The sequence below is a fragment of the Tachypleus tridentatus genome, chromosome 13 (genome assembly GCF_004210375.1).
Source record: "Tachypleus tridentatus isolate NWPU-2018 chromosome 13, ASM421037v1, whole genome shotgun sequence".
Taxonomy (NCBI): Eukaryota; Metazoa; Arthropoda; class Merostomata; order Xiphosura; family Limulidae; genus Tachypleus; species Tachypleus tridentatus.
Window position 1 is genome coordinate 255,610,211 of NC_134837.1, and position 23,185 is coordinate 255,633,395.

General features: G+C 36.0%; 1 protein-coding gene across 5 annotated transcripts in view; it reads right to left on the reverse strand.

The window, feature by feature from the left end:
• Positions 1-23,185, reverse strand: part of LOC143237905 (CUGBP Elav-like family member 4) — a 206,426-nt gene that overhangs the window by 52,658 nt on the left and 130,583 nt on the right. For all 5 annotated transcript variants that reach the window (XM_076477645.1, XM_076477646.1, XM_076477644.1 and 2 more), the window contains exons 3-4: positions 11,028-11,156; positions 4,958-5,037 (exon numbers count right to left, since the gene is read on the reverse strand). In XM_076477645.1, coding sequence (XP_076333760.1) covers positions 4,958-5,037; positions 11,028-11,156 — 209 coding nt within the window. The remainder of the gene's footprint in view (positions 1-4,957; positions 5,038-11,027; positions 11,157-23,185) is intronic.

Genomic DNA, 23,185 nt, shown 5'->3' on the forward strand with positions numbered 1-23,185 from the left:
TACTACTTCCTGAGCTTGTTAATGTTTGATGAAGTGTCAGATAAAGTGTAGTTACTACTTCCTGAGCTTGTTAATGTTTGATGAAGTGTCAGATAAAGTGTAGTTACTACTTCCTGAGCTTGTTAATGTTTGATGAAGTGTCAGATAAAGTGTAGTTACTACTTCCTGAGCTTGTTAATGTTTGATGAAGTGTCAGATAAAGTGTAGTTACTACTTCCTGAGCTTGTTAATGTTTGATGAAGTGTCAGATAAAGTGTAGTTACTACTTCCTGAGCTTGTTAATGTTTGATGAAGTGTCAGATAAAGTGTAGTTACTACTTCCTGAGCTTGTTAATGTTTGATGAAGTGTCAGATAAAGTGTAGTTACTACTTCCTGAGCTTGTTAATGTTTGATGAAGTGTCAGATAAAGTGTAGTTACTACTTCCTGAGCTTGTTAATGTTTGATGAAGTGTCAGATAAAGTGTAGTTACTACTTCCTGAGCTTGTTAATGTTTGATGAAGTGTCAGATAAAGTGTAGTTACTACTTCCTGAGCTTGTTAATGTTTGATGAAGTGTCAGATAAAGTGTAGTTACTACTTCCTGAGCTTGTTAATGTTTGATGAAGTGTCAGATAAAGTGTAGTTACTACTTCCTGAGCTTGTTAATGTTTGATGAAGTGTCAGATAAAGTGTAGTTACTACTTCCTGAGCTTGTTAATGTTTGATGAAGTGTCAGATAAAGTGTAGTTACTACTTCCTGAGCTTGTTAATGTTTGATGAAGTGTCAGATAAAGTGTAGTTACTACTTCCTGAGCTTGTTAATGTTTGATGAAGTGTCAGATAAAGTGTAGTTACTACTCCTGAGCTTGTTAATGTTTGATGAAGTGTCAGATAAAGTGTAGTTACTACTTCCTGAGCTTGTTAATGTTTGATGAAGTGTCAGATAAAGTGTAGTTACTACTTCCTGAGCTTGTTAATGTTTGATAAAGTGTCAGATAAAGTGTAGTTACTACTTCCTGAGCTTGTTAATGTTTGATGAAGTGTCAGATAAAGTGTAGTTACTATTTCCTGAGCTTGTTAATGTTTGATGAAGTGTCAGATAAAGTGTAGTTACTACTTCCTGAGCTTGTTAATGTTTGATGAAGTGTCAGATAAAGTGTAGTTACTACTTCCTGAGCTTGTTAATGTTTGATGAAGTGTCAGATAAAGTGTAGTTACTACTTCCTGAGCTTGTTAATGTTTGATGAAGTGTCAGATAAAGTGTAGTTACTACTTCCTGAGCTTGTTAATGTTTGATAAAGTGTCAGATAAAGTGTAGTTACTACTTCCTGAGCTTGTTAATGTTTGATGAAGTGTCAGATAAAGTGTAGTTACTATTTCCTGAGCTTGTTAATGTTTGATGAAGTGTCAGATAAAGTGTAGTTACTACTTCCTGAGCTTGTTAATGTTCATTAATATATTTCTCGTTCCAGTTGACAATTTATTATCTACTTTTCAGGACAGAGAATCTAAACGAATATGTGGAGCAAATAAGACCTGTATTAACTGATGTATATGAACTCGTACGTCATCAAAAGTGGTCATGTGGCAAAAGAGAGAGTGTGAAAAGACAACGGATGAGTTTCAGCTCAAATTGATAACAGTGAAGCAGTTTTGATTGAATTAGCCATTGTCTCATCATTCAACAGATCAAACCTTTGAGGAGCAATATTCAGTGTTTACTTTATGCGAGAAAGTGCATGGATCACGTGAGTAAACTGACGTCACATGTAAAAAGTGAAACTCTTAACTAGTGGTTGGATCAGAGATGAAGGGTAAAAATCATTGCTGACGAGGATAATTATGGTGAGAATATTGCTTCTTATTGGGTGAAACTAGTGTTGCTTATCTGGTGGTGGTGTATGATGATCTAAACTAAATAGAGCTAGTGCTTAAGTGGCTTATAAGATTGGCTCTAATGGCAGCATCAACCTATAAATCAACACAACTGGGCTTAACTTCGCGATCAGCCTTTAGGACTGTCTGGAAAACCACATATTTCAGCCATTAGTTTAGTGTGTTGCTATAAAGTGGATTTATGTGTTGATACTGTGGACCAGGTTTCCAATAGTCCACTAGGTCCCAGCAACTGTGATGATGACGTAATTCCTCGGAATACTGCTGTGATATTCGAAAACTAAAATAACTTAGTGATCCAAACTTTCTCATCTGTGGAATAGATCGAATGGTTGGTACTTAAGTCGAAATACCATGTGAATCAATTCACATACTGACTGTTGTTTATGGCTAAGGAATTGTTTACCTTGTCATTAGCAGCACTCGGCTTGCTAATTCATGCTGGGAATAAAGATACCAGACATTAAGTGTCTAAAGTCTTTAAAAAATGTGTATGTTTTGAACAATGTTTTGTGTTGAACTCAGTATATTTGTTCTTTTGATAGGGCTTTTATTTTAAACACATTACACTGAAAATATTCTTGTACACTTCCAAAACATAACAAATAATTAGGCTATAAGTAGAATAACAAAACTAGCGAAGGGAAAGTTTAACAAAAATATTTTAAACACTTTTTAAATGATGAGAAACATGCAAAAGAGCCAACGGAATCTTGAATGTTTTAAATTATATGAAATGCTCATTGATTCATTTTTTTAATGTGAGTACTTCAAGAAAGTAAAGTTTTTTTACTTTATATTATTTCCGTTTAGTATGTTAAAGTTACAGAACCTTGCAAAAGTATTCATTTCCCTGTAAAGTTTCCAAATTACGTTTCCATCTGAACTTGGAATCGCCAAACTTTCAAATGTAACTTTCCATTTAAAACTTACACAATCTGCTCCAGCCCTAAATCAGTTCAGGTGTAAAAGATTAGTTCAAAAGGTCACATAATGAGTGTAATGGTCTCTCTGTATGTGTAATGAAAGTGGTTTAACTTGATTTCACAGTAAATGGATCTATTCAACCCACAACACACAAAGTGATGTGACAAACCAACCATTAAGATCAAGGAGTTTTCTAAACAAATCAGAAATAAAGTGATAGAGAAACACAGCTTTGGAAAAAGATACAAGAAAATTTCAAAGTCACTGATTATCCCTTTTAGAAGTGGAATGTTCTTTATACCACCCAGTTACTACTCACGTCAGGTTGCATTTCCAAACTAATGCACGGAAAAGCAGGATACTGATTGTAGGTGTCACTTTCATTAGCTTTGAAAGAGTTGCAGAATTCCATGTCTGAGTCAGTGTTCGACAATATCGTAGTTGACTTATGTGAACGAGAAGCAAGAAAGAAGTTACTGAAAAGAATAATCTTTACTGTCGTATGGAGTTTGTAACACAGTTTATACATGATTCTTAAAACATGTGGCAGAAAGCTTTGTGGTTAGACGAGACAGAAATTGAGCTTTCTCGTCTAAATTCAAAGCGTGACGTCTGGCACAAACCAAGTACCACTACGTCACCCAGTCAACACCATTCCATCTGTCAAGCATGGTGGTGATAGAATCATGTTATAGGAACTGAGAAAACGTTGTAGGAATTAAAGGGAAGGTGGATGGTAACAAATAGAGGCAAATCCTAGAGGAAAACCTGTTTGAGTCAGGAAGAACCTAAAACTGAGTCGAAAATTTACATCTCAGCAAAAAAATAACCCGAAACACAAGGTAAACCTCACTAGAGTAGTTTCTAAAGAAGAAAGTGAGTCTCCTGGGGTGATCCAGTCAAAGTTCTGAGTTGAATCTTGTGAAAAATGTATGGAAAGACTTGAAGATTATAGTCTACCAAACATCCCCAACAAACTAGTCAGAATTGCAGCATTTTCTCCAGGAAGAACGAACAAGAACTACACCATTCCATTGTGTAAAACTGGTAGAGACCTATCCAAGAAGACTCAAAGCAGTAATTACTTCCACCAATACTGACATGGGATTGAATACTTATGCATTTAACAAATATCGATTTATATATTTTTGGCAGATTTTGGTGACATTCAACTTCCTTCACACGTTGCATTGTTAAGTTTGATTATTGGAGTCTTGAATAAAAAAAGTTCATTATTTTTTTTACATTATTTGTATTTCGTCATAATGTGACATTGATGGTAATGGGCGAGCACTTTTGCAAGGCTCTGTAGTTAAAAATATATATGTATATTGCTATAACACTTCATAACACCTGGTTTTCATTACGAAAATGAAAACAAAAATTTAAATTTTGTTTTCCACAACGTATAAAAACTATTATTTTTGAATGATTTATAACATGTGAGTCTTCGCCATTAAACGATCATAAGAAACGCTGTTTCATTGAGACCCAAAACCTCATAGAAACTAGCAAGCTAAAAAATAATCTTGGGAAGAGCAAAAGGTTTTCGTAAAAACAACAATATAGTGATGGTGACGCTGCATTAATTAGCACATTAAACCTGCTCGTTGAAATATGAAAGGCCTTTACTCGTGATGTGCATATATCACAACTAGCTAATGAACGCCACTTCGAGCTTCATGAGTTCACAGTTCTCAAGCTCGATCGACGATAAATAATGTTATGTACACGAGTTGTATATATTGGCTAACGGAGATGAAGACTGATAGACGGTGTACCCCCACTGCTATGTGAGTCCTACTACTGCAGTCACCTCCAAAACCTAGGGTACATTTTATATCCCACATTGTAGTCTACTCTAAGGATCTTTTCGACTAGTGTAGCGTTTTTTTTTATTTTTGTTTGGGCTTGTTTTTGTTTATAAGAAAATATCATTAATCAGAGTTTTGGATTTGTTGTTTTCATTTTGTTTCATTTACTTAAATATTGTGTATTAATCTTCTACACACACACACACACACGCTCATTTGGTTTTATAATTCTGACATCAAACTTGCAGACACGAGTTTATTGTTAACTGGATTAGTGATACATTAATGTACAAAATCAGTGAACTATCCTAAGCTAAGTTAACTGTAGGCCCTTACTTACTGGCATGGTTTGGCTACCATGGAGTCCGTTGATAGCTGCTTGCGCCTCTGAACAAGAGTCAAACTTCACAAATGCACAGCCTGGAAGTAATTAGAAACTAATTAAACCCATGTACGAAACTTTCAACAGTAATCCTCTAACACACACACACTAGGCTTATACACTTAGATCTAATCATTTCTATTGGTCTCTATAGATAGAGCCATTCATAGCGCCAATATTTCATAGAGTTTTTGAGATAGATAAATCTTGCTTTTCAGAAAATTGTAAAGTGAATTATGTTCTCTTCTTTACAAATTAAATATATATATATATACACATTACACAGGAACATACAAAAATAGCAAACAGTGTCAGCAGCTCACTTACTTACCAACGTTTGTCATACGAATAATCCATCGTTACTAACACAGAACTCTTTAGACATTACCTGATCACCCTATAAATCATTCAAATTACGTACAGCACGCTTGTGACGTAAAGTTATAAACTCAGTTAGAAGGTAATTACGTAAAGTTCGGCATGATAACTAAATGGAATATATTATATATCAAACTTTGAAGTAGCATATGCACTTTTTAATATATTTAAATATGTATAATTTATACCCGTATTTGTATACTGTTGTAAAGACGTTCGTTCTGGAAACTTGTCAGGTTCCATAAACAATAAAGGGCCACCGGCATGGCCAGGTGGGTTAAAGCGTGCGACTCGTAATCCGAGGGTCGCGGGTTCGTATCCCAGTCGCGTCAAACATGCTCGCCCCTTTTAGCCGTGGGGGCGTTATAATGTGACGGTCAATCCCACTATTCGTTCGTAAAAGAGTAGCCCAAGAGTTGGCGGTGGTTGGTGATGACTAGCTGCCTTCCCCTCTAGTCTTACACTGCTAAATTAGAGACAACTAGCGCAGATAGCCCTCGAGTAGCTTTGTGCGAAATTCAAGAACAAAAACAAACAATAAAGACATCAGAAAAACAATTTGTAAATAACACTAATAAAAAACCAGACCTTTCCCATGTTGTTTACATTATTTTCACGAAGTGAAATTATTCTTTTTTGATTTTAGAAATACTGGTATATTATTGTTTTTATTGCATTAATGTAACTCCACAAAAAAAACAAAAAAAACAGAATCGTTAGGTTGAAAGACATAGGCCTGTGGTTTTAATAAAAACAAACCGAAAACGAAAACCTGAAGAGCTGAACGCCAGTAGTTCATACTGTCTTGAGTCTGATACTCATGTTCAAAACTAAATTACTTTTTAACAAACCCCAGGGGTTATTTCTAGAGTAAACCTAAAGACGACTTTCAACGTAATCATTAGATAAAGTGATTTAGTTAGGTTTCACTGCACGGCTGCTTCAAACCGATTGTTTCTATGTCCTACGTGCTCTTATGTTTACAAAAAGAAATATTTTTAAACAAGATAATCAGAAGTATAGAGCGTAGGATGAACGTTGAATAATAATCGTTGACGTAATTTAAAAAGCGTGTATGGCTGCCATTCTAAAGATCCAGAGTTCAAGACATATTGCTGCTCTTTCGACTGTGAGCGCGTTATAAGAGTATCAGGAAAGCCCATTGACTGGGATTTAAACTTCCGACCCAAAGTTTACGAATCGAAAGTTTGAATCTCAGTCACCGAACATACTCGCCCTTTTAGTTGTGGAGGTGTTATAATGTTCTAGTCAATCTCACTTTTCGTTGGTAAAAGAGTAGTCCAAGAGTTGGGGTGGATGATGTTATCTAGCAGTCTTCCTTCTAGTCTATCGCCACTAAATTAAAGACGACTTGGGTAGTTGACCATCGAGTAGCTTTGCGAGAAATTCATGACAAAACAAATGAACTGAAGATAAGTATTCTAGTGCCTTAAGAGATATCATCTACTTGTACATAACCCATGTACATGTATATTTTATGTACATGCACACAAAATACTTGTTTGCTTGATTTTGAATTTTGAGCAAAGCTACACGAGGGCTATCTGCGCTAGTCGTCCCTAATTTATGGTGTAAGACTAGAGAGAATTCATCTAGTTATCACCACCCACCGTCAAGTCTTGGGCTACTCTTGTACCAATGAATAGATACATTGACTGTATCATTATATCATCCTCATGGCTGAAATAATGAGAACATGTGGTGCGACGGGGATTCGAACCAGCGATCCTCAGATTGCAAGTTGAACGCTCTGACCACCTGGGCATGCTAGGACTACATGATACTATTAAGGTTAACAGGTTCCTACAAGATTCTTAATAATCAATGGACTTTAATTGAAAAAGACATGTCATTTATTGTGTTATCAACAAATCTAACCTTGTTTATCAACGGATTCTATTGTTTTAAAAAAATACACTATTTCTAAGTGGAGTTAACCTCTCAAATAATTATTACGAGTTTTAAGGTTATTAGTTAATTAATTATACTTTTCATATCTCTTTCTAATGAGAAAATATATGAAATTAACAGTAATTGTTCGTTGAAGAGACATTTTTGTAAATCGAGGAAAGGCGTAAATGATACCTTACTGTCCCTCTATGAAGAAATACTTAAATCCATCTTACTTTTTCGAACATTCGAAAAAGATATTTCAAAAAGCACATTTTAACACCCTCTCCTGGCTCAGCGATTAGCTCATAAGTTTATAATTTGAAGATTTAATAAACGAGAATAGTACAGGTGTCCTATTGTACAGCTATGCGCTCAATCAAGTAACATTTCAAAATGGCCTCTGATAATTTTTATTAAAATGTTAAATCTAGCATATAAGTGTATGAATATATGGTATAAGAAAAGCTTTCTTTACTGCACTTCAAAGTATCCAATTGATAAATAGAAACTCGTATCTATTGAATCCTCTAAATGTTTTACACAGCACACTAGAAGAGTGGATACAGTCCACGAACTTCTGGGTGTGGCTTCAAAGATTACCTGTTTATGGCTAAATTTGCCTTTTCATTTGCATTTAAGTTAGATCAACGAGCTCGTGCTATGACGGACACATCCGTTTTCCTCGCCCACGTGATCTCCAAGGGTTTTTGTAAAGCAAAATGCATCCAAAATGGCGATTCTAAAGTTCAAGATAAGACAAGTGTTGAATAACAACCATGTCCGAATGAAGCTCAAAAGCAGAAAGAGCTAGAACAGCCTGTCATTATCGTGTTTGTTTCATACAGTGAACTTCTAAATGTTTTTCATGAGAATCTTCACGCATTGAATATAATGAAGAATAATTTCTTTCAAACTGTTCTCGGCCTGGCATATCCAGGCGGTTAAGGTGCTCGATTCGTAATCTGAGAATCACAGGTTCGAATCCCAATCACACCAAACATTCTCGCCCTTTCAGCCGTGGGAGCGTTATAAAGTGACCATTATTCCCATTATACGTTAGTAAAAGAGTAGTCCAAGAGTTGGCGGTGGGTGGTGGTGACTAACCGCCTTCTCTCTAGTCTTACACTCCTAAATGATGGATGACTAGCGCAGTTAAACCTCGTGTAACTTTGCACGAAATTCAAAACAAACAAACAGGACAAGAAAAAAAATTATTTGGATAGTGGCGTTTCAGAAAGATAAAACCAAAGGAAGACCTTTAAAAATTACCAGTAATAAGAGGAAAGTATTGCGTAACTTTAGCAACACGCCATCCTCTGTGTTGAAATAAAACATAACTAACGTAATCACACCTTTTTTTTGTATTATTCCATCAAACACCTACAAGTCTTGTTTACATCTTGACTATAGTAGCAATAATATTTTTGTCAAAGAAATACCAGCATACAGTTGTACATTGAAGTTGTATTACATTAACATGTTAATAACAGGACCGAATTAAAATAAATATCCACGTACTTTCTTCGTCCCTGGTTATTTCATGGTTGCAATATTCAGTTAATGTTATGTCTTCCCTTAAATTTTGATGCATATGAAAAGGATATACATTCTATGACTTTCAGCACAGCGCCACTACGAAAATATATGTTGTTCAGAAGCCAATATTTTCGTTCTTGTATCTCTTTTTCCTTAAATATTACTATAAATCGAAAGGATGTATTCCTAGACTTTCCACACAGGGTCGTAGAAAGAATATAGGGCTTAGAAGTGTTATAAATGTGTAGAAATATCGACGGAACAGTTTGTTTTTCACCAGCTTAGAATGTTCGTCTTCCAGTAGAAAATAACGTTATAAACATACTATAATATTTCAACAACAACAAAAAACGTTATTTACGATATATTTTCTGCGATGTTTGAATATCCCAGCATCTGATTTAGAAGATACCTCAGATACGTGAATATGTGCATAAAATGAACATTACATTCCATGGTTGCCGCATGGTACGCTGGGAAAAGTTCTACGGATTTCGCTTCTCGTAGATCGTGGGTATTATACGACAAAGTGAACATAAGATCTAATTAGAGCACATGAGAACATACTGAAGCTGGTATTTAATAGTTGTTTCTGCACTCAGTTGAGGATAAGAACACAGTGTTTTATTGTTCTGGTGTAGTTGTAATTTATATAACCTCTTTTGTACTACAGTAGTTAGCATGAATCTGAGGATTCCCTGTTCGCTGTCCGTTGCTATAAAAACGCGCTCCGAATAGTTGGTATTGTGGGTGTACTATTTTACAAGTATGATCAAATACCACTGTTTAATAGTTGGTTGTGGATACTATTAAACAGCTAGGTGCAAACAACCCGCGCAAAAAATTAAAGACAAACAGAATTATCTTATCTCAATGTGGCTCGACATGGCCAGGTGGGTTAAGGCGTTCGACTCCTAATCTGAGAGTCGCGGGTTCGAATCCCCATCACACCAAACCTGCTCGCCCTTTCAGCCATGTGGGCGTTATAATGTTACAATCAATCCCACTATTCGTTGGTAAAAAGTAGCCCAAGAGTTAGCGGTGGGTAGTGATGACTAGCTGCCTTTCCTCTAGTCTTACACTACTAAATTAGGGACGGCTAGTACAGATAGCCCTCGAGTAGCTTTGTGCGAAATTCAAAAAACAAACAAAAAACAAAACAAAGCCTTCCCTCTAGTCTTACTCTGCTAAATTAGGGCCACTCTTTTGCCAACGAATAGTGGGATTGACCGTCACATTGTAAAGCCCCCCCAGCTGAAAGGTTAAGCATGTTTGGCGTGACGGGGGTTTGAATCCGCGACCCTCAGGTTACGAGTCGAGTGCCTTAACCACATGGCTATGCCGGGCCTCAAAATCTCAGAGAAATGACACATAGCGACAAGTAGATTAGTACAAGAGATCAACTGTCTTTTGTATCCGCGGCTTGCGGACCATAGAATGGCTCGTATCTTCATTTATTGATCGATATGAGATCTAGATATGCTACTGTTTAACATTAAGCTACAACAATTATCTTTCGACAGCATACACTGCGCGCGTTCTATTCATACACCATAATTTTGTTTGTCTCCGTTAAAGAGTAGGAGTCCGTATCTTGCTTCTAAATAACCATACAATAGCCCACCTCTGACTAACGCTCCATTCACAAGGAGGTTTTCCCCTTACATTGTACACTGTAGCATCATTTAGGTCCATAGTGCATTAATAAACTAAACCTTTTGCGCACCCTTTAAAATCAATGCCTCTTAAAGAGAAAGATATTACATCTCGCATGAGATACCTTTAGATAGTTAGTGATTTTTCAGTATGATGAATTTATTTCATGGAAAACTTGAGATAATCATACATTTTGAACGATAGATACTTCTTGAGAATGGAGGTCCCAATTAGTCAGAATACGATAATTCAAGATCCTTTCATAAAGCCTGACCGACTTTCTGGTCCTGCTCCTGTTAAAGCCAAGAACTGATATTTACTCTCAATCATTCACTTCAAAAGTTTCCGTTTCAGGAAAGACTTAACGAGAGGCTTGATGAATATTCACGTCGCATATAATTTAAGACTCTGACTTTACTCGACAGAGTAGAATACAAGCTACCTTTTCCAACAACGTAGTTCAGTAAAATTTTGAGTAATTACATAAGAAAGAATTAATTTTCCAGATATTCTAAGCTCCTAACGAACTTTGAGTTTCACTTGCCTTTACTCTGGCCATCAGGTCCCCGGAGAATAGTACACTCATCTATTTTTCCATAAGGTTGAAATAACTGTCGAACGTCCTCTTCTGTCTGTTGCTTACTGAGCATGCCCACAAAGAGTTTGCGATCCTCTGTTGGAAAAATAGATAAAAAAAACAATTTTATGAGGAAAATATAATATTTAGCAACAGTCTGAAACCTTAAATGGGTCAGATATTAGTTTTTATTAACGAATTTGTTTGAAAATAACCACAAAGGTACATAATGGGCTACCTCTACTCTATCCGCCACGGGTATCGAAACCCAGTTTCTAGCGGTGGTCCGCAGACATACCACTGTGCCACTTTGGACAACGTAAATTCATCCCTCATAAATGTTTTTTGTACCGCGATAATTCATAATTCTATCACCAAAACAAAGATAAAACACTCCAAACTAAACCGCTTATCAATTAGAAAAAAAAACACACACACACCAGAAATACACTGCTTAAATCTGTCTATTGTTACAATGTACTTGACAAGTGCCTGACTTTTAATAATTAAAACGTTGATTTATGTCACTGTTTTCATGGACAGATTAGTTTAAACCAGAAGAGGAGATCGTGTTTTCAGAAGAGATAAGCTAGAAACGCAAACACTATTGGTTGTTTGAGCAGTAGTGGCGGGAGTTGTTGATTTCTTAGAAATTGACCAAGCATATTGAACGTGCTTGAATAATAATAATACTTCACAATTCAGTAAACTACTGGTGACATACAATGTACGGGAAATCACTACAGGCGTATTTTTAGAACCATCACATTCACTATGATTTCAACAATCAAAATCCACCCACTTATTGTGCATAACAATTAACATGGTTTTATTGAAACAACTTTAACTATCGGTATTGTTTCATAAATTTATGGAAAATGAATTAAAAGTGAAGAACGTATGTTAATTGTTTTCATTTTAACAATACATAATAATGCATTTTAAAATGCTTATTTAACTAAACACACATAAATACAAAACATGCTATTTTATGTGTAGTTATATTACCTTACCATTAAATATTATAGTTCAAAGTTAACTGACAAACTATTACTTGTATACGTAGACAGATAGCTGTGTAAGAATTCACAAACTCACTGAAAACACAAAACAAAATTAGTACTATTAGAAACACATTATTTCTCTTAGTTTTGAGTTTAATTAATAGCAGGCTTACAAAATATATGAAACACTAAATATAAAAATAGTGAAATCAGTGAATGTGTCTAATCCGAAAAAAATAAACAACCAAGAACCTTTACATCTGATAAGAGATTCAACGTAAAATCCTATAATGATCACAACTCAAACATCACATTAAGAATATTTTCGATTTTCAAAATCTGAAATCAAGTTCATGAAAATATTTCCCATCAGTCACCTCATTCGTTTGTGCATTTCACAAAATGTTCATTGTGCAGTGGTCTCACTTTGTACGGTCAAACATTTCTTGAGTTAGGTACAAACGGACCTCGATTAGGAATCAAAGTCGTGACGTCTCAGATATTTGGAACCCAACATGTAGGAAAACAAAAGACCTGTCTCTCACTGAACTACTTACCTGCATTAGATAAAATGTAACTTCACATGAAGAAAACTTTACAGGGTCGAGAAACTTTTCTGTTAAAAATGAAGGAATAGAAGAAATATTTAGATAAGAAGAACATGGACGACAAAAAGGTATTGTTAAAAAAGGAGGAGGAGAAAGCTATAAACAACAACAAGTCACCTATAACACAACAACAAGTCACCTATACGACAGCAACACGTGACCTATAACACAACAACAAGTCACCTATAAGACAACAATAAGTCACCTATAACACAACAAGTCACCTATAAGACAGCAACAAGTCACCTATAACACAACAACAAGTCACCTATACGACAGCAACACGTGACCTATAACACAACAACAAGTCACCTATAAGACAACAATAAGTCACCTATAACACAACAACAAGTCACCTATAAGACAGCAACAAGTCACCTATAACACAACAACAAGTCACCTATACGACAGCAACACGTGACCTATAACACAACAACAAGTCACCTATAAGACAACAATAAGTCACCTATAACACAACAACAAGTCACCTATAAGACAGCAACAAGTCACCTATACGACAACAACAAGTCACCTATAAGACAGCAACAAGTCACCTATACGACAACAACAAGTCATATATAAAACAACAAGTCACCTATAAAACAGCAACAAATCACCTATAAGACAGCAACAAGTCATCTATAAGACAACATGTCACCTATAACACAACAACAAGTCACCTATACGACAGCAACAAGTGACCTATAACACAACAACAAGTCACCTATAACACAACAACAAGTCACCTATAACACAACAACAAGTCACCTATAACACAACAACAAGTCACCTATAACATAACAACAAGTCACTTATAAAACAGCAACAAATCACCTATAAGACAGCAACAAATCACCTATAAGACAGCAACAAGTCATCTGTAAGACAGCAACAAGTCACCTATATGACAACAAGTCACCTATAAGACAACAAGTCACCTATAAGACAACAAGTCACCTGTAACACAACAACAAGTCACCTTTCCCAAACCTTCTATGATAGGTTTTGTCTCAAGGTACAAACTCTTCATAAAAAATGAAATAATTAAAAGATTTTAAAGCTAATAGTAAATGTCTTCTGTTTCACAGTGGTAAAATTAGATATAAAGAGGTCATGCACGTTTATTTTTTAAATATTTTTAACGACATAATAACAAAAAAAAGACAGTTTATTTACTAGAAAACCTGCATAAAAGTGTAACCATCCAACCTAATTTCCGAGTATGACAATACCATTACATTGAACCTGGAGAGAAATACAAGTTTTAGTTATTAACTCTAATACCATAAATAAGTCATTGATATTGTTACCAGTAGCTGTTGCAGTCGTTTCGTGTGTTTTAAAGATACGCACCAATACGCACATACTATATGATTAATCAAAACTTTATTGTGTGTACCAATAGTGCGTACACTCAGGTCTTTTTTTGTTTTACTTTTCTCAGACTTGGTTTATTAGCTGTTACTTACTCCAAAATGTATTACTATATATATATATACCGATAGATGTCGCTAATATAGTATATCCAAACATGACATGTTGTTAGCCGAACCTCAAAGTTACAAATATCCAAACCCTGCTCAGAGTAGAACAGCATGAAAGCAGGCTTTTTCACAAGTAAAACAATTTTTGTCGACTAGATCAGTTATGAAGCTTTGCAGCCTTATGACTAAATGTTTAACAGGACTTATTAATATGTAAATCCCAGACGCTGTGAATCGTCAACGAAATAGAGAGTGACAATAACAGCGTTAGAGATGTGTTGATCCAGATGGGTAGTGTTATGTTTCCTTGAGAAACATGGGTAAAAAGGATCTTTCCGACTCGTTTCTCCATGTGATTAGGTGTCTCTAATATTCATAGGCTGTTCTACCCTCTCCCACCTCACGACATGACAAGATAAGCAGCTGGAAATATGTGAAATGTGTTATGAATTGTTTCGGTCAACTTCAATGTTCCTGATTAATTTCAATTTTTCCAAAGTAAGAATTAAATATAGAGAATTATATAACGAACCCGTTAATATTGTACAATAAATAGATGAAAAAATACATTAATATTGTATGTTTAATTGATGAAATATACATTAATATTGTACCTCGAATAGATGAAAAAGAGATTAATATTGTACGTTGAAGAGATGAAAATTAGATTAATATTGTACGTTGAATAAATGAAAAATAGATTAATATTGTACGTTGAATAAATGAAAATTAGATCAATATTGTACGTTGAAGAGATGAAAAAGATATTAACATTGTACGTTAGACGGATGAAAAATTGGTTAATATTTTACGTTGAACAGATAAAAATAAATTAATTGATCTGTGTGTCGGTCGAGCTGTTTAGGTTTGTTTGTTCGTTTAGAATTTCTCGCAAAGCTACACGAGGACTATCTGCGCTAGTCATTCCTAACTCAGCAGTGTAAGACTAGAGGGAAGAAAGTTAGTTATCACCACCCACCGCCAACCCTTTGGCTCCTCTTTTACCAGCGAATAGTAAGATTGACTGTCACATTATAACGTTTTCACGGCTGAAAGGGCAAGCATGTTTGGTGCGACCGGAATTCGACCCCGCGACTCTCAGATTACGGATCGAGTGCCTTAACCACCTGGCCGATGCCGAGCCATCAGTTTCTAAACAGTCTTCACCAGACGCTCTCTTCAAATGTCATAAATGTCAAATGTCACTCGGTGACAGTGTTTACTGACCAGTAGGACTTCTGTCATGTTGTAACAGGTCTGTTAGTCTTACGAAAATTATCATTTACAGATACGTACGGTCTGTCAAGTTAGCAGATAAATAAACCAGTCTCCACATTCATAAATACGGTCGATTTAATTAGAGGTATGATCCCAGAATGAAAGAGATGTTTTATGTATTAAGATACATTTAAGTTACGTTACAATATCATTGTATTTGATTTATTGTTTTCAACATATATATATATATATATATATATCCTCTGTAATATGCTTGTTCCAATTCTTCCTTTACAGAACTGATGCTTTACATAAAATAGTTAGCACTTAAACTTGTTGTTTAATGATACTTAAACAATATGTCCAGTCTGTTGGCTGAATTGTAGTTGGTTTCTACCCTCCTGCTTCATACAGAACTGATGCTCGATATAAACTAATTATTGAGATCACTCTACCAGCTATTGTGAAATGACGTTTAAACAATATGTCGGTAGGGCAGTTTGCATATTGTTAAAGCAGCGTGTTATTGTTTGCTACCATTTCAACCGTGTAGTTTTAGTTGTTATTGTTTTGAGTTAAGCACAAAGCTACACAATGGGCTATCTGTGCTCTGCCCACCACGGGTATCGAAACCCGGTTTTTAGCGTTGTAAGCCCGCAGACATACCGCTGAGCCACTCGGGGGCGTTTTAGTAAGCTATTTTCTGTATTGGAGGATCTAGAAATTCACGCCCTTCAACGAACGACTGGAAACCGAGGTAGTCAGAAATATAAGGGCCTAAGGCACTTACTATATGAACAACAATGGTAAAAAGATAAGAACAACTGAAAGCGATGATTTTACAGAAGCTTATGACACAAAATTTATGTTCTTTTGTCTTTTCCTTTGAAAGCGCATGATGTTTTTCTCTTTTATTTTACCGTGGACTTATTTTTTTTCTTTTAATCTAATAGAAGATATAAAGACGGACAGCATATTTCTTTTATCGTAAGAAAATAAAAAAAGACACGCATGTGCATTACCTAAAGCTTGGTCGTAGAAGAAATGTTCAACGCCTTTAAAAACACCCAAGGATAAACACCACGCGCCATGAAATAATCGATAACCTTCACGTGAAGTCTTGAGTCAACCATATTCGTCAGAATTCCCGACGCTCTCATCCATCAGTACTTCGAGACTGGAGTTTTAGTAGACTCTGTACAACTCCAGGATTACCAACGAAAGACCAAGGATCAACGGTATAGGTTCTAAGTGCTTTTAGCGAGGATTAATAAAGTGGCTCTTTAACCCCTAAACGTCCGCCATCATCAAGTGACGCTGCTACCTGCAACATTACCTCTGTTTAAGGGTTAATCTAAGTAGATCTCTCACTCGAGATGGAGATAATCCTAGCATGTTTCTGTCGACATAATAATGAAAGAAGAGCATTTCACGGAAATTACGTTGATAGTACTTATTTTAAAGGATTGAAATGATCAAGTTAACAGACAATCATTTAAAGTCTATTCTTATTTTCCTACGTAATGTTGTCGAAGGATCAAAGCTATGCATTGCTAATAACATGTTATATTTTGTCAAGTGCGTTTTTAAGTTACTCCGGTCAAACGTGTCCTGGTGATTAGGCCGCTCAACTCGTAATCTGAGAGTCGCGAGTTAGAACCCCTTCGCACCAAACACGCTTGCCCTCTCAGCCGTGGGGGCGTTATAATGTGACGATCAATCCCACTATTCGTTGGTAAAAGAGCAGCCCAATATTTGCAGTGGGTGGTGATGAGCAGCTACCTTCCCTCTAGTCTTGCACTGTTAAATTAGGGACGGCTAGCGCAGATAGACCTCGAGTAGTTTTGCGGGAAATATAAAACAACAACAATAGTCAAATGCACCAATTTGGGCGACGATATGTAACGAGGTTAACTCTTTGTTTTTTATCTTTAAGAGTTTCATTTCTCTACTGTAAACTTGTTGCATTTTCTTGGATAACTAATCACCAGCATCCATCGCTAACTCTTGGGCTACTATCTAAGAAAGTGTGGGCAAGTAATTATTTTTCTACGATAATTGTGTTGTTCTCTTCAACGTTGACCATGGATGAGTAAGTGGACACACGACAATGAAACAGTTTTAAAATCGTAAAGATAATGTTTACGTGATTCAGAAATTTTTGAGGTACGTTCTCCATATGACATCTGTTAGAGTGGAGGAAGACATCGAAACAGAACAAGATCGCACAACCCATTCTTAGGTTAGATGTCTTAAAGATTTAAGCTCGAAGTTCCAACGCCACCAGTGGTCCCCCACTCTTGACTTCTTCTTTGGAGCTTCATTAATCGCCCCGAAACTTCTGGTGGAGCTGACTGAACATTCATTTCCAAAACTGAAGTGAAGATAAAACGAAGAAGATATCAGAGGAGTTGCATCTTCAGTTGGTTACAGCACAGATGTACTCGATTAACGAAGCGATGGGTTAAACACTCGCTTGTTCAGAAGTTTTATTTCTTTAAAACAAACCTAACTCCACAGATGATGTGTTCCATTAGATTCAATATAATTAATTAAAAGACAGACTGGTATGGCCTAGTGGTTAACATTAATATATTTCAAGATACTTTAAAACTGTAGTGTGGAGCTGAACACCGAAAACGTAATATTAAAAACGATGTTTATGACATCATGTTTGTTTGTTTCCACGACTCGGTACCGGGTACTCGAAACATTTCTTTGAGACCGTATCTCTGACTCAATTCATAGTACTCGAAATTATTATATTATACTCTATGTCTGAATTAATATACAGAGATCGAAATTATTCTGCGACACTTTATCTGTCTCTATGGTTAAGTCAAGACAACCAATAACAGAGGAGGTAACAGGGATTACTCCCCCGGTCCCGGGGTAATCAGGGACCCATACAAGAGTTTACCAAATTGACTTTTCAGAGTGCATTAGTAACTTTCCGATAAAAAAGGTTCGAAATGTTTCATTTTAGGGTTAACTGGTATTACAGGGACCCATATATGCATGATTATCCTAGGGCCTAGCCAAACTCTCGGCGACCATGATGCTAATAAAGTTTAGATAAATTAAAGATGGAAATATCACATGCTAGTTTAAATCTCACTAGCTATTTCGAGAAACCAAAAAGCTTATTTTGGTTTGGTTTGTTTTGAATTTCGCGCAAAGTTACTCGAGGGCTATCTGCGCTAGCCGTCCCTACTTTAACAGTGTAAGACTAGAGGGAAGGCAGCTTGTCATCACCATCCACCGCCAACTCTTGGGCTACTCTTTTACTAACGAATAATGGGATTAACCATAACATTATAACGTCCCCAAGGCTGAAAGGGCGAACATGTTTGGTGTGACGGGGATTAGAACCCGCCACTCTCCGATTACGAGTCGAACGCCTTAACCCACCTGGCCAAGTTGGACCTAGTTGAATAGATGGCAACTGTCTGTTGTAGAAACATAAGTGAAGAGGACGACGTTTCGTAAGTCTTCCTCTACTCGTCTGAAAACGAAACGCTATAATTGTTGATCGATTTGAAAAAGAAGTGTCCATCTGGACTGGTATCTTCAACTCTTGCCAAAGAGTTCCATGGACTTTCAACGCTAAGGTCGGGGACTTGATCCCCCGCGGTGAATGTTTGGTGTGACGGGGATTCGAACCCGCCACTCTCCGAATCGAGTGCTTTAACCATCTGGCCATGCCAGGGCCGCTTGTTTTGGGAAAGAAGGAAAGAGAAAGGTAAAAATATTCAAATGAACGTTCACTTTGTTATCTGTAGAGCGACTGTAATATATCGCACATGCCCTATGGTTCGATTTCAAGGGGTGGAAAGACAGCTCTTTGTATAATTTTGCCTTGAAAACAGAGGCTGGTAATTAACTATGACTGAGCATAAACAGTTTAATACTGTCCCATTACGCAAGTTAACTATATTCAACTTTCCTATTCACCTACTCAAAGTATTCTGAGTTTACACATGCAAGCTAATTGTCAATCTACAATTTTTTCCCAAGTTCAGATCACCCAAACGAGGTTTTGGAAGTTATTTACTGTAGTTATCTTTATGACACAAAAAAAATGTTAAAAACCTTAAATAAGGTCATCCATATAATCAAACTAAGTAACTGTTATTGAAGTATTTCATTATTTTCGTTTGTTTGTTGTCATAGTGATGAAGAAAATGTGGCCTTCTGATGCTTTACAAAACACTGAAGCTTCCAGTTCACGAGTTTTGAAATAATTATGTCGCTGGATGAAAACTAACATCACTTATTTTAATTAAAACTCGGTTCAAAGATGAGTAGTAATTTATTTGAATTATACATTTGAACATAAAAGTGCTGTTCGAATAATTTTTTTCTTAATCGTAGTGGCACTACTACATTACGTTTCTTTCTAATCGTTGTAGCACTAGTAAACTTGTGAACAAAATTACTACATTTATTCGATCTTTCCAATCAGTATATCATTATACTTGGACATAAAATGATTTCTTATGAACGTTTCTTTTTGATCGGTATAGCACTAGTGTACGTGGGCGTAAAATTACCACTTTAGTACGGGTTTCCTTATCACTACGGCACAAGTAAACTTTGGCATAAAATTACTACTATAATACGTTTTATTTTCTAATCGATGTAGCGCCCTCCTGCCTTCAGTTAAAATTGAATGTTGCTATCCGCCTCTACATTCGTAGCTATGAAGATAATTAATTTGAAGAATAACACATTAGTTTGTCATCAGACGTTCACCTTTGTCTGTAGTACATCAGGTGTTAGATAAAAGTCAGAACATCAGAACTTGTTCAAGTTGTAACACTCAGTTAACATTACGTAACCATCAACAAGAACGACTATTGGTTAAAAGCTTAAGAGATATTTCAGGTTAATCAGTAAGTATCAAAAATAAATGGTTTGAACTGACTTCGTAATTTTAAATACGTATTTATTACTGATTAAAGCACGCTGTGTTATTCTAGTTTAGATGATATGTCATTTAAGTGTTTGTATACTAAATCAGGTTGTTCACATCACGTGGTGTGTTTATTATTCCATTCTAAAAGTGCTTGTAATTATGGCGCGTGGTGATACGTTATCAAATCACTTGATATGAACTAACTGTTCATTACAAATAAAATGTAAGAAACTGTTATTATTGTTTTAACATGTGTCACTATGTAAACTATCTTACCCTCTGACCAAAAAGTTTTATATTCTTCACAAATAAACCCTTTACCTTCTGGTTATAAGAACAGTTTAGCATATCAAGGTGATAATTAGTTGGTTGTATCAGTCACCGCTACGAAATGCTTAGATGTTAACTTCATAAAGTGTAGCAACCACGAAAAACAATTTTTTTCTTCATTTCCGTACATGACCCGTAGCTGTTGCCAACTCTCGTGATCCACTTGGCCGGAAAACATAATTCACTACGAATGTCAGTAGCTCCAGGGTTTGTCGCCAACGTTAATTAACTCTGGACTTTACAACCATACAAAACTATCACTTGCAAGAATTGTTAAATTTCTAAGAAAAGAAAACAGATCATTGACCCATTTCTTTGTATGGTTTTCTATAGAAGAGTTTGTGAAAGACTGGGTCTCAGATGTTCAGGCATTTTGAACATTCCATTTTCGTCTATCTAAGCGGTGTATTAAACATACTCTAAGGAAAATATTTTCTGCTCTTTGAAGCACAAAAGTCGACCATTTGGAAACATCGGTGAAATTGAATGGTTGACCATAAAAACGGACAAAATCTGCAATCATCCTTGTGTCATAGCTGCCCGAAAATATTACCCTATGAGCAAATATTACCAATGACGTATAAGATAAGAAATTTAAATCTGAGAAGCTTGAAGGAATTTCTAGTACAAGGCTAGTTTAACTTCTACTGCACACCTGTGTCTGGCTATATATAAATCAGTGCTTTTTGTTCACACTTTGTGGTAAAATCAACATAAAGAATAATACAAAAGAATTCTATACATTTTCTAACATAAGATCTAACACCACATCTGCTTAGAGAACGCAGTGACTCTTATAATGCTCGGGTTTAACTTATTTAACGAGTTTTTTTTTTAAATCCTGAAGGTGTACATGTATTTGCCAGCTGGAAAGTTATTAATTTTAATCTAATGACAAATTAATAACAATATGTTAAGTTAGGGAGAAAGAGAGAGAGAAAGAATTGGTGGTATAATTTAACCAAAGTTGTTTTCATAACGCTTCAGAAGTATTGACAAATTTATATTAAAATATAAATTTACGTTTAACTTAGTTTACATTAATGGCACGTTGAGATTTTACTTTAATTATGCGTATTTCCTGTTGAATTCTATATATGCTTCTAAGTTTGTCTTATTTCTTAACGTTTGGTTGAAGTTGTATTAATAACTTTTAATACACTATTTAATACCATCCCTACAGAAATGAACTTAAATGTCGCTTCAGTTTATGGTAGTTGATCGAAAAAAAAAATAACCTTTCGCTAATTGCAAGTAAAAACCATCGCGTTTCGTTATCCCATGGAACTTTAATTCACATTAATTAACTATGATAACAGATGTAAAATGACTCCGTGTCTGGCCTGGCATGGCCAAGCGCGTAAGGCGTGCGACTCGTAATCCGAGGGTCGCGGGTTCGCGCCCGCGTCGCGCTAAACATGCTCATCCTCCCAGCCGTGGGGGCGTTATAATGTTACGATCAATCCCACAATTCGTTGGTAAAAGAGTAGCCCAAGGGTTGGCGGTGATGACTAGCTGCCTTTCCTCTAGTCTTACACTGCCAAATTAGGGACGGCTAGCACAGATAGCCCTCGAGTAACTTTGTGCGAAATTTCAAAACAAACAAAGACTCCGTGTCCAAAGATATAACAGATAATGACGCAACATTAAAACAGCATCACTGGCAAAACTAGACATTGGAAACAATGAAGCTACATTTTTATGACCAAACTGTTTCAACGACCATTTTTAAATGGCCTTTTCAGTTCCAAACCCCAACGCGGTGTTTAAATAACATCCATGCAAAGATGGACAAGTGTAACTCTCTGTTTTTGTCAGCCAACACAGCAATGTGTATTGAATCGTTTAGAATACTGTTTGTTTTCTCTCTATAAACGAATTGTTTCTACGATTAAATACAGCGAAGCTCTTTGTCTTGGATACAAGTATAGGCTGTTAAAATTGTATTTAAATACGTTAAGTATGTATCACAAACGGAAAACAGGGAAGAATTCATAGCTTTTATACCACGAGCGGGTCTTAGTCCTCTTGTACAGATTTCCGTAAACTGGCTTAAAGCCTTACGTTTATTGCAACTTTCAAATGCATGATTAAACAGATCACTACACTAAAGTCCATTGGAGCTGCTAAAGTTCAGAATTCGATTCCCCGAGGAGGACTGAAGGCATAACGCCCGTTATATAACTGTGTGATGAAACAACTACAACCATCAGTGTTGTATTGGTGGTTGCACAAGACTATACAATTCCTGTTCCTTCAGCCATCTTTCTTAGGAAAACAGTCGATAATTTCGATATGTATAAATCCTAACTTATTACTGTGTTAACGATATCAGAAGATAACAACCAAATTTTATCTCAATGACGTTTTCTTTTTTTTTTGGTGAGTGTAGAGGATTTAGTTTTGGTTTTCTTAACTATATCTTTCACTTTGCGAAAGAGGTCATTAGTCGTGACTGGCTTGGATGTGGTTCAGTATCTTGGTGTTGTCATAAACACTCTTCTGCTTTAATATTAAACAGACGACATATTCTTGGAAATGTCAGTCCCATTTCGTTTGGTAC